This window comes from Bos indicus, chromosome 19 (genome assembly GCF_029378745.1).
Source record: "Bos indicus isolate NIAB-ARS_2022 breed Sahiwal x Tharparkar chromosome 19, NIAB-ARS_B.indTharparkar_mat_pri_1.0, whole genome shotgun sequence".
NCBI classification, from domain to species: domain Eukaryota; kingdom Metazoa; phylum Chordata; class Mammalia; order Artiodactyla; family Bovidae; genus Bos; species Bos indicus.
Window position 1 is genome coordinate 45515916 of NC_091778.1, and position 17161 is coordinate 45533076.

At 39.4% G+C, this 17161-nt stretch overlaps 1 protein-coding gene across 7 annotated transcripts in view; it reads right to left on the reverse strand.

The window, feature by feature from the left end:
- Positions 1–14495, reverse strand: part of GPATCH8 (G-patch domain containing 8) — a 95134-nt gene extending 80639 nt beyond the window's left edge. For 2 of the 7 annotated variants that reach the window (XM_019980814.2, XM_070773615.1), the window contains exon 1: positions 14283–14322. Coding sequence is in view for 2 of the 7 variants with exons in the window: in XM_019980810.2 (XP_019836369.2) it covers positions 14283–14327 (45 nt within the window). In the remaining 5 variants the exon portion in view is untranslated. Of the gene's footprint in view, positions 1–14282 lie in introns of all 7 variants that reach the window. The other 5 variants (XM_019980810.2, XM_019980811.2, XM_070773617.1 and 2 more) reach the window with 5 other exon arrangements.
- Between the last annotated feature and the right edge of the window lie 2666 nt (positions 14496–17161).

A 17161-nucleotide genomic window follows, 5' to 3' on the forward strand; every position in this document is an offset into this window, starting at 1 on the left:
TTTTACAAACAAGAGAACTGATACATTAACTGATACAGAGATTGTCACAAATTCACAAAGGCTTCTGATTCTTAGTCCCATATTCCTGCCACTGTATTCTACTATACAAAACCCAAAGATTAAAAAAACAATAACCTTACCTCCATAATTCTGAAATAATATTCTCTATAGAAAGCAGAATAGTCAAAACTTAGTTAGCGATATGTAAAACAGATAATAACCTGCTGTACAGATGGATGGATATACAGTATAGGGAACTCTATTCAATACTTTGTAATGGTCTATATGGGAAAAGAATCTTAAAAAAAACCAAAACGGTGGAGACATATATATATATATATATATATATATATATATATAACTGGCTCACTTTACTGTACATTTGAAACCAACAACACTGTAAATCAACTGTCAGTTCAATTTAGTTGCTCAGTCGTGTCCGACTCTTTGAGACCCCATGGACTGCAGCACGCCAGGCCTCCCTGTCCATCACCAACCCCCAGAGTTCACTCAGACTCACGTCCATCGAGTCAGTGATGCCATCCAGCCATCTCATCCTCTGTCATCCCCTTCTCCTCTTGCCCCCAATCCCTCCCAGCATCAGTCTTTTCCAATGAGTCAACTCTTCGCATGAGGTGGCCAGAGTACTGGAGTTTCAGCTTCTGCATCATTCCTTCCAAAGAAATCCCAGGGCTGATCTCCTTCAGAATGGACTGGTTGGATCTCCTTGCAGTCCAAGGGACTCTCAAGAGTCTTCTCCAACACCACAGTTCAAAAGCATCAATTCTTCGGCGCTCAGCCTTCTTCACAGTCCAACTCTCACATCCATACATGACCACAGGGAAAACCATAGCCTTGACTAGCCAGACCTTTGTTGGCAAAGTAATGTCTCTGCTTTTGAATATGCTATCTAGGTTGGTCATAACTTTCCTTCCAAGGAGTAAGCGTCTCTTAATTTCATGGCTGCAGTCACCATCTGCAGTGATTTTGGAGCCCCCCAAAATAAAAGTCTGACCCTGTTTCCACTGTTTCCCCATCTATTTCCCATGAAGTGATGGGACCGGATGCCATGATCTTCGTTTTCTGAATGTTGAGCTTTAAGCCAACTTTTTCACTCTCCACTTTCACTTTCATCAAGAGGCTTTTTAGTTCCTCTTCACTTTCTGCCATAAGGGTGGTATCATCTGCGTATCTGAGGTTATTGATATTTCTCCTGGCAATCTTGATTCCAGCTTGTGTTTCTTCCAGTCCAGCGTTTCTCATGATGTACTCTGCATATAAGTTAAATAAGCAGGGTAACAATATACAGCCTTGACGTTCTCCTTTTCCTATTTGGAACCAATCTGTTGTTCCATGTCCAGTTCTAACTGTTGCTTCCTGACCTGCATACAGGTTTCTCAAGAGGCAGGTCAGGTGGTCTGTTATTCCCATCTCTTTCAGAATTTTCCACAGTTTACTGTGATGCACATAGTCAAAGGCTTTGGCATAGTCAATAAAGCAGAAATAGATGTTTTTCTGGAACTCATTTCTCCAATAAATTTTTTAAAATTTAGTTATCATAAAATACATGGAAAGATTGAAGATGTATTACAAATGAGAGAAGACAACCAAGAAACAGCTAAATGTAAACAATGTGGAAACCTGGATGGGATCTTGGAACAGAAAAAGGACATCAGTGGAAAAACTGGTAAAATTCAAATAAGGTCTATGATTTAGTTAATATTATCTTACCAAAGATAACTTCTTAGTCTTGATAATTATGTTATGGTTATTATACAAATATTGTAGCAGAAGAACTTGAGTGAATAGTATACCAAAACCCTCTACACTATTTTGGGGACTATTCTGTAAGTCTAAAATTAGTTAAAAATAAAAGCAAAAACCTTTTAGTTATCATTATTATTGAAAGCATATTATGAGAAAAAAATCAAAGAGCTAAAAACTGTATTTTTGGAAAGGTAGAATGGAGACTGCTTGTATATATTAAGTAACTCTGAAAGAATCCACGTATAATTAAACAGTGGTTGTCTTTGAGAAGAAGTGATTTAACTTTTCACTCTGAATCCTTCTGTCTCTTCTGAATGTTGTACTAGAAAAGCAAAATGAAGGACGGGATATAAGAAGCGATTTCAAACTCCCAGGGCACAAACTATAGTAGCAGTAGCAGTGATGATGATGATAATATTTCTTGCCTTTCTCCCCCACAAGTTTTTTCCAAGTCATTCTGATAAATTTAGTAAGATTGTTCTTTCCAAAAATAATCAGCAAGACATCTGATTATCTGCTGGCCTCAACAGGGATTTGAAGAGAAGTAATTTTTTCTGCTTTACCCTGCTTCCAAAACCACATTTAGATCTCTGAAATCCCATTAGAGCTAGGATGACTGTATCGTACAAACCAGGGCATAGACAGAGGAAGAGGGTGTGCTAATCCTAATTACCCCTGGACAAGAGGTATAAACAGTCATCCTGGTGAAAATTCACAGATCCTGTGATTATTAAGGCATTCTTAAAATTTGATTTCAATGATCACTGTTTTGAACAGTTATTTCATTGTCCAAATCAATTCTCCCTTTTTAAATATTACCTGCTTTTAGAGTGAAATATAGGTTTTCATTTATGCTGATCAGAAATATAAGTTCAAAAAGATCAGACATACACATAATGTGTCAAAGATTTTTAAATGCACACCCACATATACATACTGCCAGCTGACTTTCTTTTAACTGCCTCTTCTTTCAAAAAAGGATCAACTTGGGGTAGGTCTTAACTACAAATGAATAGAACCTGACTGACCTGCGTATTATTGAAGTACATGGTAGCTTTAGTTCCTTACAGGTCAAGGATTCTGCTTCCAAGCACAGGACAAATGTGGAAATTTTCTATTATAAATTTAGCTGCAGTGATCATTTCAATATAAATAGAGACTAAGGTTGCCCTAAATTTATCCATATAAATGAATCTTGTTATTTGCTAACCAGTGCTGATTTTGGAATCTACATGATCCCACAGCTTTTCCAGTAATTAACTATATGGTAATTAATACGGAAAATGAGAAAGAAAAGTGTGGGACCACTCTTTAAGGATCACAACCAACAACCCGTAATTTCAAATAGCAAAACAAAATATTTAAGACCCCGAAGAGGTGAGCCTCTTCCGTCTTCTTAGTTATTAAAATTTCATACCATTTCTAAAAAAAATTTTTTTGATGAAAAGTATTACTCATAGTAAAAGTCGGCAGATCCAAAGTTTCCAATTTGAATCAAATCCATTATTAACAGGAGGATCATACAGACTGAAAATTTAAATCCTGTCTGGCTTTCCTATCTAGACTAGGTATGAGCCAAGTTTAAAGTTTTCTTTGTCAGCTTTATTGTACCACTCATGCAAACCCATCTTAGCCCCTGTCTCTAGCTATTAAGCTACCTGTTATAGATGTTCCTGTTTCGGCTCCAAATCTCTGCAATCAAAATTTATTTTTTCTACTGTATTTACCATTATCCCCTTAGAGACTGTCTAAAGTCACAAAGTAGATATATTAATCGTAACCCTACATCACAACTCAAATAATATATCTGTTTATAATTTGGAGTTTCTAAATTCAAAACATATAATGATGCGGATTTCACCTGTCATGGATTAAAAATGGTTTTGTTTAGTGTACAGAGCCATACAGAACAGCTTCGTATTTCACCTATGAACAAAACTTGTTCTCCTCTGACAACAAATAATGAGAATTCATCTCTGTCTCCCTCTCCCTTACCCCTGCCAAATAAACTAATTCTAGTATGGTCTCAAATCAGAAAGAAAACATCTCAGGATGAAAAACATATCCAAAAAGTAATGAACATTTGGGGAATCCCTTAGTGATCCAGTGGTCAGGACTCAGCTTTCACTGCTGAGGGCCCAGGTTCAATCACTGGTTGGGGAACTAAGATCCCACAAGCTACATGGCTTGGCCATAAAAATAAAGAAATGAACATCCTGGGGGATTACTGATATCATTTTACTAGTATAATAAAAACATATTTAAATTTAGAACCACCACTGGGGTCAATTCCTCAAAAACCCAAGTTCTTCACTATTGTTTTCATCATCATACAGTCTGATTTCCAATGACTTTCAGTACATTACTGTAAAGCCAAAGATCTCTGAAGTCAGACACCAGAAATCAAAGCAGTCTGCTGGGGGTGGGGATGGGAGTGGGGGTGTGTGTGTCTTCTAGGGGTGTGTGTGTGTCTGCTAGGGGTGTGTGTGTGTGTGTGTGTCTGCTGGGGGGGGTGTGTGTGTGTGTGCTTACTCATTCAGTTGTGTCCAATTATGGGTGTATGTGTGTTTTTGCGCACATGCGTGCTTACTCACTTAGTTGGGACCCTGGGCTGTAGCCCGCCTGGCTCCTCTATTCATGGGCTTTTTCAGGCAAGAATATACTGGACAGAGTTGCCATTTTCCTCCTCCAGGGGATCTTCCCAACCCAGGGATTGAACTTGTATCTCTTCTGTCTCCTGCACTGCAGGCAGATCCTTTACCCGCTGAGCCATCTATAACCTTAGGCAGATTACCAAACCACTCACTGGGCTTAGGCCTGTTTCCCCAGCTATCAAATCCAGATGATGACACTACTGTATTACTGCACAGGCTTTGAGATTTAAAGAGTTAAAAAAAAGTAATAAATTATTGTTTCAAGACATTGTTGAGGCCAGTCAGTAACCCAGAAAAATAAATCCACTTACTAAATTTAATTCTATGTAATTTGGTAGGAGAGATAATTGGCTAAGCAATCTCAGTAAGTATCTAAGAATTTGAAAACACACTACACTGAGTCAAGGGTATGAGCATATCACACCCTTGTCTAAAAATACATGTACATCTGTTTGACATATCAAATTTTCTGGATAATTGGACTTCAGACCAAGAAAGGACTGGTTTCCAAAAACTCACTACACTGAAAAATTAGTATCTTTTAAAAACCCCACAATAGAAATAGACCTTTTTCAGAAATGCGGGCAAAATCAGCAAACAATTTCTGAGGTGTTCAAAAAGATATGGAGACAGTAGTTAACAAGTCCTATGGGATCCACATCAATGCTTATTATTTCTTTCGCCACTTGCTGGTACGATAAATGTCTATTTAGACATGTGACAAAAATTCTGCACTATTCCACAGAATAACAATGTGTATATACAATATGTCACACAAAAGAAAACTCACAACTAAGATTGCTATCATTAACATATACAATATAAAGTGAGACTACAACTCTCCGTAAGACAACTTCCATTCCTGAAATATCGTTCAGTTGGCTTTATAGGATATCACAGAACTAACAATTCAACTTAGATAATCCACAACACAGCAGGAAGTTGATCCCCCAAGTTAGACATAATCCTCAGACTCTACACAGTCTTTCCTTCCTACACATGTGCCTCTGCTGCTGCGTCGCTTCAGTCGTGTCCGGCTCTGTGCGACCCCATAGACAACAGCCCACCAGGCTCCCCCATCCCTGGGATTCTCCAGGCAAGAACACTGGAGTGGGTTCCCATTTCTTTCTCCAATGCATGAAAGTGAAAAGTGAGAGAGAAGTCGCTCAGTCGTGTCCAACTCTTAGCGACCCCATGGACTGCAGCCCACCAGGCTCCTCCATCCATGGGATTTTCCAGGCAAAAGAGTACTGGAGTGGGGTGCCATTGCCTTCTCTGTATGTGCCTCTACTTAACCATTAATTCAAATATCTGAGCAACTTGTAGGTGCCAGACCCTGAACCAATTCTAGAAAAATGAACAAGAAAGAATCTGCATTCAAGGAGTTCTACATCCAGGGAGATGAGATAAATTATAAGCATTATAATATAATAAAATAATAAGTATCATAAAGTATACAGTAGGAGAGATAAAAACAACACAGTGGTTAAAGGCTGAGACTAGTCCAAACTACTTGAAAGCTATCTCTTCGACTCACTAGCTGTGTGGAGTGGGTAAGTTTTTCATTTGTAAAACAGAGATAAAAATAGAATCTACCTAACTGGGAGACTGTACGAGATAATAAGCATAACATAGTGCCCAACAGAGAGCACTCTGTACTGTTAGCTGCTACTATTACTAATAAAAGTGCTGTTACTGAAATATGACCAAAGAAAATAAGCAACTAACTGCCTAGGGAAGATGTCAGAGACACAACAAATTGAGTCTTGAAGAATGAGTGGTAAGAATTTCAGACAGGTAGGAGGACATGCAAAAACAAAAACAACAAAAAAGCCTAGCAGGTCCAGATAAAAACAGAAACTACAGGATGGCAAGACAATGACAGGGCAAGAAAAGAAACACATCTGTTACAATGGCACCAGATGCTTAACAGTCTCAAAAGCCAAATTAGTGCATTTGGATTTTATTCTTGAAACGACCAGGAACGACAGGAAAAGTCATTATTTTAGGAGAGAACAAGGTTCAAATCTGAGTTTACTGTGTGGCCTCAATTTCTGTTTTCTCTTCTGTAAAGTGAAGGATACTACCACCTCGCTTGGATGGTTACTTAGATAAACATCTCCAAAATGCCTTGGCACAAAGCCTGTCATTTAATACTATTCAACAAACAGTAGCTGATAGTTTCATCACTAGATTCCACAGCAGTCAACTTCTGATGCTATAATGGTCATGGATACATTTTGACACCTTATTTTGACAGTATCCAGTAGAAGTACCACTCTTCTCTGCCATCTACTCTTCTACTGGAATAAATGAAAAAAATAGACTGATTTTTTAAAACCTTTTCTTATCCTTTTTTATATTTTATGATGCCGTGCCAACAAACAGGAACTCAATAAATGACTGGGAAATGGAATGGAATTTCTGGTAGACCTATAAACAGCAAAAAGGCAGGCAAGAAGTCATAAACGACCAATTACGCTTATAAAGGTAAGATACTCCTGGGGGGAAAAAATTAACGATAAGCATACCAACTATTTCCAACCAGTTAGTTAACTGGTAGAAAATGCTGCCAAGTATTAAAGAGAAACAATGCTTTGTACAATGTAGACCATACCAACACTCATCACCTCAAAGGGGCTATAAGTCACAGCATAAAGAATGCTATAAAAGAAATGAGAAGATTAAAGTTCAAAACTCAGGTCTGTATTACACAAGTTTCCTCATCTATAATAGACTTACTACCTACTCTATTTACCTTGCTGAGTTACTGGGAGAATTAGACAAGACTGTATTACAAGGGCACTTATTAAACTGTCATGACAGTATGCAACTATACAATATTACCATTCTAATATCCAGGTTAGACGATTTTACAACATCCTGGTGCCTCAGTTTCCAAACTTCCTTTCCTAAAATGATCCTGACGTCCATTCTACTGTAGCCATTTCACTCTCATGGTCATTACGATGTCAACTCTTCCATTATCTCTATTTCAAACGCTGTGCTCTCCAGCCACAACCTTCTGTCTTTCCAACTCCTCTAGAACCTCCATTCCAAGAATCCTTCAGCCTCATCAGAACCTACGACCCAATGATCCAACTTTCTCTACCCTTAACCCTCGAAGTCCTCACTTGTGTCTCTGTCAAGCTTAAAATCACATAGCCCACTATCATAATCATTCCCTTGTATACACCTTCTACTCTACTCCCTTGCCCCCATTCACATTAATTCCAGTTAATGGAGACTGGTCATCACAGCTTTAACAGTATGTGTAGCACATCTAACACAACTCTATCTAAATCAGTCTTCCTACATCTTTTCCCCTGCTTAACACCTTAAATAGCTAGTGCATGCCTGCTTACAGCATTAAAATAAAACTTTTGTAGCCCTAGCTTTTCCTTTTCCCATTCCCAATGGTTTATTCATTGTCCTTAAAAAAAACAAAACAAAAAAACCCACAACCAATTCTGCTAGTTTTACCTCTACATTTTTACCCTGGCTATTTTCTCCAGCTGAATGCCTCCCAATCTTTCCCTTTGCAAGGATGCAAACCCATCTTTCAAGACTCAGTTTAAATGTTTCATAAAGGCACACTTAATCATCCCACTTTAAGGGTTCTCTTTCTCCCTTAGGGTTTTGCATTTATTTACTGTAATACTATTTATCTGATAATCATGTTAGTCTTGTGTATAATACATACTGTTTTTACTTTTGGTATCTCTCCAGCTGCAACAATAGCTCCCTGAAAAACACCACTTCTTAATCAACTCCCCCAAAGACATAATCATATATACTATTCCTAAAACAAACACTTCAAATACTGTTTTAACGACTTTTCAAAAAAATTAACTTATATTCTAAAAAATATTTCTGAAGTAAATATACCTTTTTGTATCTCTTGTGCAGATGAATCCCTAAAGTAGTATTAATTAGATTTTCAACTACTTTTGTCCCTTTTATACTCCATAATTTTACTCATAGGAACAAGATAAGTTATTGACACTACAGCATATAATCCACAAGCATCAGCTTTAGTTTCTTCTATAGTCAAGACCTAAAGTATCATATTAATTGATTGATTTTATCAGTACTGCCTATAAAAAGGGTGAAAAATTAAGCCTCTCCCTCTCATCAACTCTGGAAAAATAATATTGAATGAACCATGAGATATGAATACTGACTTTTCCAACAATCATTATTTAAAATGTCAGATACAGAACATGATCAATCACTTTTCTCTATAATAACTTTAAACCTGGAGAGCTATTTTGTATTCCAGTTCTAATAAACAGAGACATAAACTGAAATCCCCCCTTGAAATCAACATAAAATGCTTTAGCAAGGATCACAAAAATAATTGGAAACTCATGAGACAAGAGTAAATGTAATATTACAAAGGTAACTTTCTGGTCACTTGAGTGACACAAAATACAAGATTTACCTTACTCTAACATTGTTGGTAAAAAGAAGAATTCAGGCAAATAACAGGAAACTCTGTTTGGGGCCCAAATGTTAATTTCTTACTCACTATAGTACATACTAAAACATTTAACTTGTGTACAATGCCAAAATAACTTTAGCTATACTTTTTTTTCCCAAACATTCCTAAATTAGATATAAAATACTAAGTGTATGTTAAATCTCAAAGAAATCATTTTGTATAGGCATAACAATACACTATATTCAGCTTGGGCATATTTAATTTTTTGCACTGATTAATACAACATGTATTAAGCACATTTGGTTAGACTTCCACAGTTAAATGGACAATTCACTTTTTATAACTGGAAAATCATTACAACATCTTCTGGTATTCACTGCAATATCAAATCAATGCCTTCTTTCAGTATTTGTGGTGGTCATTTGTAATGCCTTTAGTAACTGCCATGAGTCAGCTTTCACTTAATACTAAATGGCAGTGCTAATATGAAAAGAGAATGCCAGACATATAAGTATCAAGTAGTTTCAAGGAAGGAATTTTAACAGAATTCAAGAACTGGATGTCTACCTCAAGCTGGAATTCATTTTCATTAATAAAACATTAGAAACTTATTAAGTCACAAGAGCAAAGATGAAACCTCTACATGGAGGGGTTCAAGATTTCATGAACTTTTGCTTTTTTTCCGAAAATGGTAATCTTGACCACATCAAGAAAACAAACCGTCCTTTATTCATTTTATCATGTTATCCAAATAGATTGAATTGATATGGAAATTATCCCAGAGATGAAGCAGCACAATCGAGGTAGCCAGTTATATATGCTTTTAAAATTTTTTTAAGTCACAAATGTTAGTTCTGGTTATTTAACTTATAAATAGACCTGAGAAAATGTAATAAAAATATCTCTCGCAGTACTTTAATGAGAAGTTTGTGACATATACAAAATAAACGGAAGGACTACAACAGAACATTTATTTTTCCATAACTTTATTGGCACTCAGCCTAATGATATATTTATCTAGATATCTTTCTTCTTGGTCTTCCATACCTACTTTAAAATGAAATAAGTAAGGCTGCCATCAAATGAAGCCCTATGATCACAGTTCTTGCCAACCCCATCCTCCCTTCGAGGAAGGTTGTAATAAATGTCTTTCTCTCTGATGTTATTTCTTAATATGTCTCATGTTTTTAAATGCCTTTTGCCTTAAATATATACCCTGTACCCTTGACATCACAACTAGGGAGACTTCTTTTATGTTTACCTTACTTTGGTCACTCTTAATCCCTTGAGAATATACTAACCAGTAATGGTGCATTTGCTAATAACTATACCAATGCATGGTAAGTATACTGAAGTTTGTACAGCCTTGATTCCAGGCCTTTCCACCTATTATTATGTGTATGGGAATCGAAACAGTAATGATTTTGCATAAGTTACAATATCCTAAGCAAAGCTGACAATGATTTTCACAGCAGTGGTATCTTTCAGATGATAGGAAACAGAGGTTAGAACATTTGCCCATGTGTGATCTCTGGCATGTCTGCATCAGAATGCCAACTGTATTACACAGTCCCACATAGAAAATATATTAATATACTTCTATGACCTAAATATTTTAAAACTGTAAACCTCCTGACAATGGTCTCACTTAAGAATTATCTGAAGGTCACATCCTGGTGTCACATATGAAACACAAAAAACATACTACATAAAAGTTATATAGCTTATTGCTGTGTACCACTATGATTACTATATACGTTACAGAAAGTTCTTGGGTAATTTCTACACTTTTATTATGACCTTTAAGATAGTTGTTTTTTTCATTACTTTATCACCTACTGATCTATTACCGTAGCTCCTTTTCATTAGAAACCTCAAGCAGAATGCATTCAGAACAAGAGGAAATGAGAAGCTACTTGAAATCACCAGTCCTCTGCAAGCACACAAGCTGAGGAACATTTCCTCACTAACATTCAGCTGCATCATCATTAATAGCTGCGCAACCACTAAATGCTAAGCAGTGTGTATATATACCTCATTGCTTGCTATACATCACAGTACAAAAAATACTTTCTTTAGTGAACTTGGAATTCAAAGTGTTGAAAATATATCTACATTTGTAAATTATACCATGCTATTTTCCACTAGTTTCTGTAACATTTCAATCTGTGAACAAATATGCCTTAATCTGGTAAATGTAGGCAGAAGTCATGTCTCATTCAGAAATTGAGGTCAGATTCTTAAAGAAGTAGTTAAAACTCTTAAAACATTTAAAAAATAAATACATCAGCCCAAACCACAAAGGTTTCCAAAGATAAAACACCACTTAAAGGGGGTATTTTTAAATAATGTCAGAACTAAGACAAGAGTTAACAATATATCCTCTATGACAAAGGGTAACATCACTGTCAGAAGCCTTCCTAGAAGCCCTTGGGAGACCAACAAGAAACAGATCTGGACAAAATGCAACAGAGTAGAAACTGTAATTGTATCACCTCTCTGAAAGCTCATTTATTCTTTGTGACCTATAAGTTTATCCTCCATATTTGATGACTCAGTTACAGTTATGTAAAATACACAATTGCCAGTAAAGTTATTGGTCATGAGCACAGGTTCAAAGTCAAAAAGCAGGAGTCTAAATCCTGGTTCTGCCATTACCAGCTGCGGATACTTGGCCAAGTTATTTAACTATCTGTACCTGAGCTGCCTCAGGTACAGATAGTTTGAAAGTAAGAATAACACTACGCACCTCATAGAGTTATTGGAAGATTAGGAGACAACATATGTAAAGTCCACAGAATAGTACCTGTTTATTATTAAAATGAAGTTATCAAATGCTTTCAAACATATCCCTGATAATAATGATTACTCTTTATATTCATTAAGTGCTTCAAGTAATATGCCAATTAGGCTCCTCTCTATATTATATAAAACACCTTTGAAACTTTTAAGTGTTCACAAAATTTAATAGTGAAAAAAAAAAATCTAATAGTGAAGCCTCCTCTGACTCCATACTAAATTCAAGAGACAACCCTTAAACTCTCCAAAATTTGCACCTCATGGTAAACTGGTAAAGAGTGAAATTCTACAATTCTAAATTCCCTTGCCAAATTAAAGGCAAAGAAAATGATAGTCATCTAGAACTTACCAGAGAAGGTGCACAGAAAAATTTCCACTGCTAGAAGATCTGTTTAAAGAAACAGGATCATGTACTGTATCTGGAAACCTACTTTGGATTTGTTTTCAAGTGCACTGAGTAGCTTCACCTCATTTATCACTTAAAGCCTTAAAAGGCCAAGTTAATTTTGAATAACCTGAGCTTGAACAATGTTTCAGATAAGCTATATGCAGGAGCTTCCTAGGGCATTTTCTCTCCAATAACTTTAAATCAAATGACATCATTAATGAAAATTCACCTACATTTTCCCCTTTATTGAAACACTCAGAAAAAATAGTACTTAAAATATTTTAAAATGAATGATTAAAAAAAATGTTAGCACAATAATTTACAGAAGTTTTAGCATCCTGTAATTGTCTAATAGGTTTTCATTACTAATATCCTATTTACCCATAATGCTGGGACATGTGAATCTTAAAAACCAACATTTACCCGGCTGACACAATACAGCAGAAATTGGCTATACCAATATAGAAGCAGAAGATAAAACATATGTAATATCTTCAAAGGCCTACCAAGCAACCAAAAGCATATCATATATACACAACTAAAGCATGAGAAGAGAAAGTCATTTAACTTGAAAAAGAAGCTTTCCTCAATTTATTCAGGTGACTGCATTCATTTTCTGTTCTCCAGTTTTCAAATCTTTTAAGGTCCTAAAAATCCTGCCTGTTCAACACTGCTGAAATCCTGTGGTTAATTAACATTTTCCCACAAAACTTATTTGTCCGTATTATCTATTTTCAATTTTAAGTGACCTTCAAATTCTGAAAAGCACTAGAAGATTTTAATTATCAACATGTCTCCTTAAAAACTACCAATAAAACCCCCACATCTTGCAGCCTACTCTTATTTTATGGTGCTCCCTAAAAAACAAACAAAAAACCTCACCTTTCCCAAGGATCAAATAGCTAATAAGAACTGCTTTAAACTTTCCAGGACCTGCATTCCAGCCTTAAACACCTTGAGATCCTGTATTGTGCTGCAGCTATTCAGCAGGCGCATGATCACAAGGCTTTTCAACAGCCTTAGGTCTTCTACTGTTGCAAAACTTCTCTTCAGCGTTCTAGCTGCTAGATTGTTACATTGTTGCCTTCAATGCTTTACCTGTTTAGTTACCAACCCAAACATTCGGCGGAATTCAAACCCTTCAAACTACCTTCCTAAACCTACCTAGAGTATTCCCACGTAACTTTGAGAAAGAGCTGCAGCGGGATAATAACTTGAGTTCGGACGTTCATCCCTTGAACCAAACTGCTGTTGCCAGGGTCTGCGGCAGTAATGCAGGGGTTTCTTTGAGACTAAGGACGTCTTTTACCCTAGAAATAGCCCATCTCTACTAAATCCCTTTTAGTCGCTGAGATTTCTGCGTTAACAACGCTCAACAGGAAGGTACTCGAAGCAGCCGAAAGACGTGTTGTTCTAATTTGGCCTTAATTTTTTCCTCAATCATGCTGGCCACGGCAAGGACATTTTTCCATACAACGTTTGCAACTGAAGAAAAGAAAAATCAAGCTGTTGGTAGCAGTCACCACCCGCTTGTAAAGTCCATTATCATGACGCTTTCTACAATCTCTCAAGGTAGCATTTGGGGCTAAGCTTACATCGACCATCCTCCTGTAACTTACTGTTTTGCAAGCCCATTTAACGACGTAATGACAACAGCAACATTTACGCTCTGGGAAATCTCAATGTTTGACTAACCATGGAGGCGTCTGATAACTAAAGCCCCCTTTTTCCGGGTGAGGAAATGGAAAAATAGACAATGAAAGCGACTTGTTACAGTGAGCAAGGAGGGAGACCGATCCCATGAAGAGCCGTGCGAGCAAAATCCAGGGGTTTAGGAGCCCCAGTCTCAGCAACACTCGCCCCAAAACCTCCCCCCCCCCCCCCCCCCGCTTTCCCCTGGGAGCCATCCCAGCGCCCGCACACGCTGGGCACACCCGAGGGCAGCACAGCCACCCCACCCAGCGGCCAGGCTGGGGCTCCCAAACCCGCAGGCCAAACAGGACGAGGCCGCAAACCCAGCGGCCCGAGTTAAAGACGTAAGATACAGAGTGAGAGAAGATGCGGCCTCGCCTCAAACCCGGAGGCCCCTAGAGGAATCGGAGGCGGGAGAAAAGGGAGCAGGTTCGGAAGCCACAGCAGAGCCCCGAGCGAAAGAAAACTGGGAGTGGGGGATGAGGAGGTTCTGGTTCGGCCAGCGCCTTCCCCGGACCTCGGCGACGCCCGTGTTTACCTGAAAGTCTCGGTCCTCGTTGAAGCGGGAGAAGCGGTCCGCCATTTTGCCGCCTTCACTGCTCTCAGGACGACGCTCTCCGGTTCGCTCCTTCCCTCCCGCGACACCCGCCCCCTCGCTCTCCTTCTGTGTTCCCCGCCTCCTCCCACGCCCACCCGCGCGCGCAGGCGAGGGAGGGAGGAAGCGAGAATGCGTATCCCGACCAGGGCCCCGACGGCGCAGGCGCCTTTCTGTCCTGGAGGCGGAACCTTCCCTCGCGTCTCGGTTTCGCGCGCGACCCAAAGCGACCCCGGCGCCGCGCGTGCGTACTCGCGCTAGAGGGCCGCAAGCGCTTCCGGAGAGAAAGGTCACGAGCGGGCGCTGAGCTCCTGGATCCGGATGTTTTTCTTCAGCTCGTTTCTGTTAGTGGTTTCTCTTTTTGTCCGCTTGTTTGCCTGAATACACAGAAGCCCACCCTCTACTTTCTTCACCAAATAACAGCATAATGTAGTGGCCGAAAGCGCAGATTTTGGAGCCAGACTTCTTAGTTTAGAATCCTTGTTTACCTTGAAGATTAATCGTCGAACCAGACAGGAAATAGCCCTTCTCTCACAAGGCCTATATTCCAGTGGGGAAAATGAGATAAATAATAAAATAATTACATAATTTTAAAAGTTAACGAGTGCTAGGGGGAAAAAAAAACAAACAGGGTGATGAGAGCAACGACCTCCGAAACGACCTTTGATCCAAGAAGCAGCAAGGGGCACGCTGCTTTGGGACCGAGAGAACCTTTAGACCCAAAGGGCCAAAGACTGCTAATAACGTGGCATTTTCAAGCGATCGCTTGAGAGTATTTCTCAAGAGACCACAGTTGATCCAAATAAACTACAGCTCTCTGGACTTAAGTTTCCTTTTTTAAAAAATAAGGAAATTAGGGTGCTCGGGGCTGGTGCACTGGGATGATCCAGAGGGATGGGACAGGGAGGGAGGTGGGAGGGAGGTTAGGATGGGGGACACATGTACATCCGTGGCTGATTCATGGCTGCTGCTGCTGCTGCTAAGTCACGTCAGTCGTGCCCAACTCTGTGCGACCCCATAGACAGTGGCCCACCAGGCTCTCCCGTCCCTGAGATTCTCCAGGCAAGAACACGGGAGTGGGTTGCCATTTCCTTCTCCAATGCATGAAAGTGAAAAGTGAAAGTGACGTCGCTCAGTCGTGTCCGACACTTAGCGACCCCATGGACTGCAGCCTACCAGGCTCCCCGTCCATGGGATTTTCCAGGCAAGAGTACTGGAGTGTGTGATTCTTGGCAATGTATGGCAAAACCATTACAATATTGTAAAGTAATTAGCCTCCAATTGAATAAATTTATTTTAAAAATAAGAAAATTGAATTCGGTAATCTCTACTGCCCCTGCCCAGCACTGACTTTGTATGGTTTATGAATCAGATTTTTCCATCCTTTGAACTTCCTGAGCACCACACCTAGCCCTCCAGCCTCCTTAGCCAAAATACATAAAACAGGAGAGGTGGCAGGACTTTTAAAAGAAGAGTGTGATGTGCCAAGTCGCTTTAGTTTTGTCCATCTCTGTGCAACCCTATGGACTGTAGCCTGCCAAGCTGCTATGCCCATGAGATTCTCCAGGCAAGAATACAGGAGTGGGTTGCCAGTATCCTCCTGCAGGGGATCTTCCCAACCCAGGGACAGAACCCCTGCATCTCTAACTTCTCTTGCGTTGGCAGGTGGGGTCTTTACCACTAGTGCCACCTTGAAAATAGTAGTTGACAGAAATCACACGTTGGAAAAATGGCTCTTACCCTACCCTGAGAGAGTCAAATGAAATGTTTTGAGAACGTGTGTATCTTCTATTCCTTTGTTATTACCCTCTGCCTCACGTTACCCCCAGTCCAAGCAGAATACAATGCTAAGCAGTGAAAAGAGCTCTCTATTTAAGGAGAGGCAGAACACACATAATTGAAACATTTTATAAAGAGACTTGAGGGTAAATAGGGTAGATTGAATTCCATGCAGTCACAAGACACATTTACCTCTTCTCCCTCTGCCAACCCCACTGAAATGACACTTAAAAGGATGAGAAGGGCATAAGCTCCCATGAACAAACAGATCTGAAGACGGGACAATAGCAAATAAGTGATGTGATGTCAACAACATTTGGAAGCTGGAGAGCATAGATAAATGGAAATGGCTTTAGCAGAATGGAGAAACAAAGTCTTGGAGTAGAGAAGCCAGGAAACAAATTGATTGAAGCTAAGGTGTAGCAGAGAAGCTCAAGACCTGGAATTGCCAGGTACCACTGAAGGTGAGGGTGTAAATGGGGTTAAAAACAAGAGGACTGGTTACAAAGCAGTTCAGGGAGCAGTTAGACTGTAAATCCCTTTCCCACCCAGGTAACAACTGGAGGGTTGGTCTCTGAAAAGACTGAACCAGTGAGGCTTCATGTGATAGCAAAAGAGGGAGATATGCTGAAAATGGGAAGTTTTGGTAGATGGCAACATTCTGATCACAGAGTTGGGCTTCCCCCAGTGAGAGACTGTACCATCTGGAGGCTGGAACAACAACAACAAAAAAGCACAACCTAAAAGTTAAGAGTTAATGCTTTATTCTGACTTCCCTGGTGGCTCAGAGGGTAAAGAATCTGCCTGCAATGCAGGAGATGTGGGTTCGATCCCTGGGTTGGGAAGATCCCCTGGAGGAGGGCATGGCAACCCACTCCAGTATTCTTGCCTGGAGAATCCCGATGGACAGAGGAGCCTGGCAGGCTACAGTCCATGGTCTATGGTCTATGGTCTATGGTCACAAACAGTTGGACACAACTGAGCAACTAAGCACAGCATGTTTTATTTAGCAGATATTCTGAGGACTTCAAGCCTGAGAGATA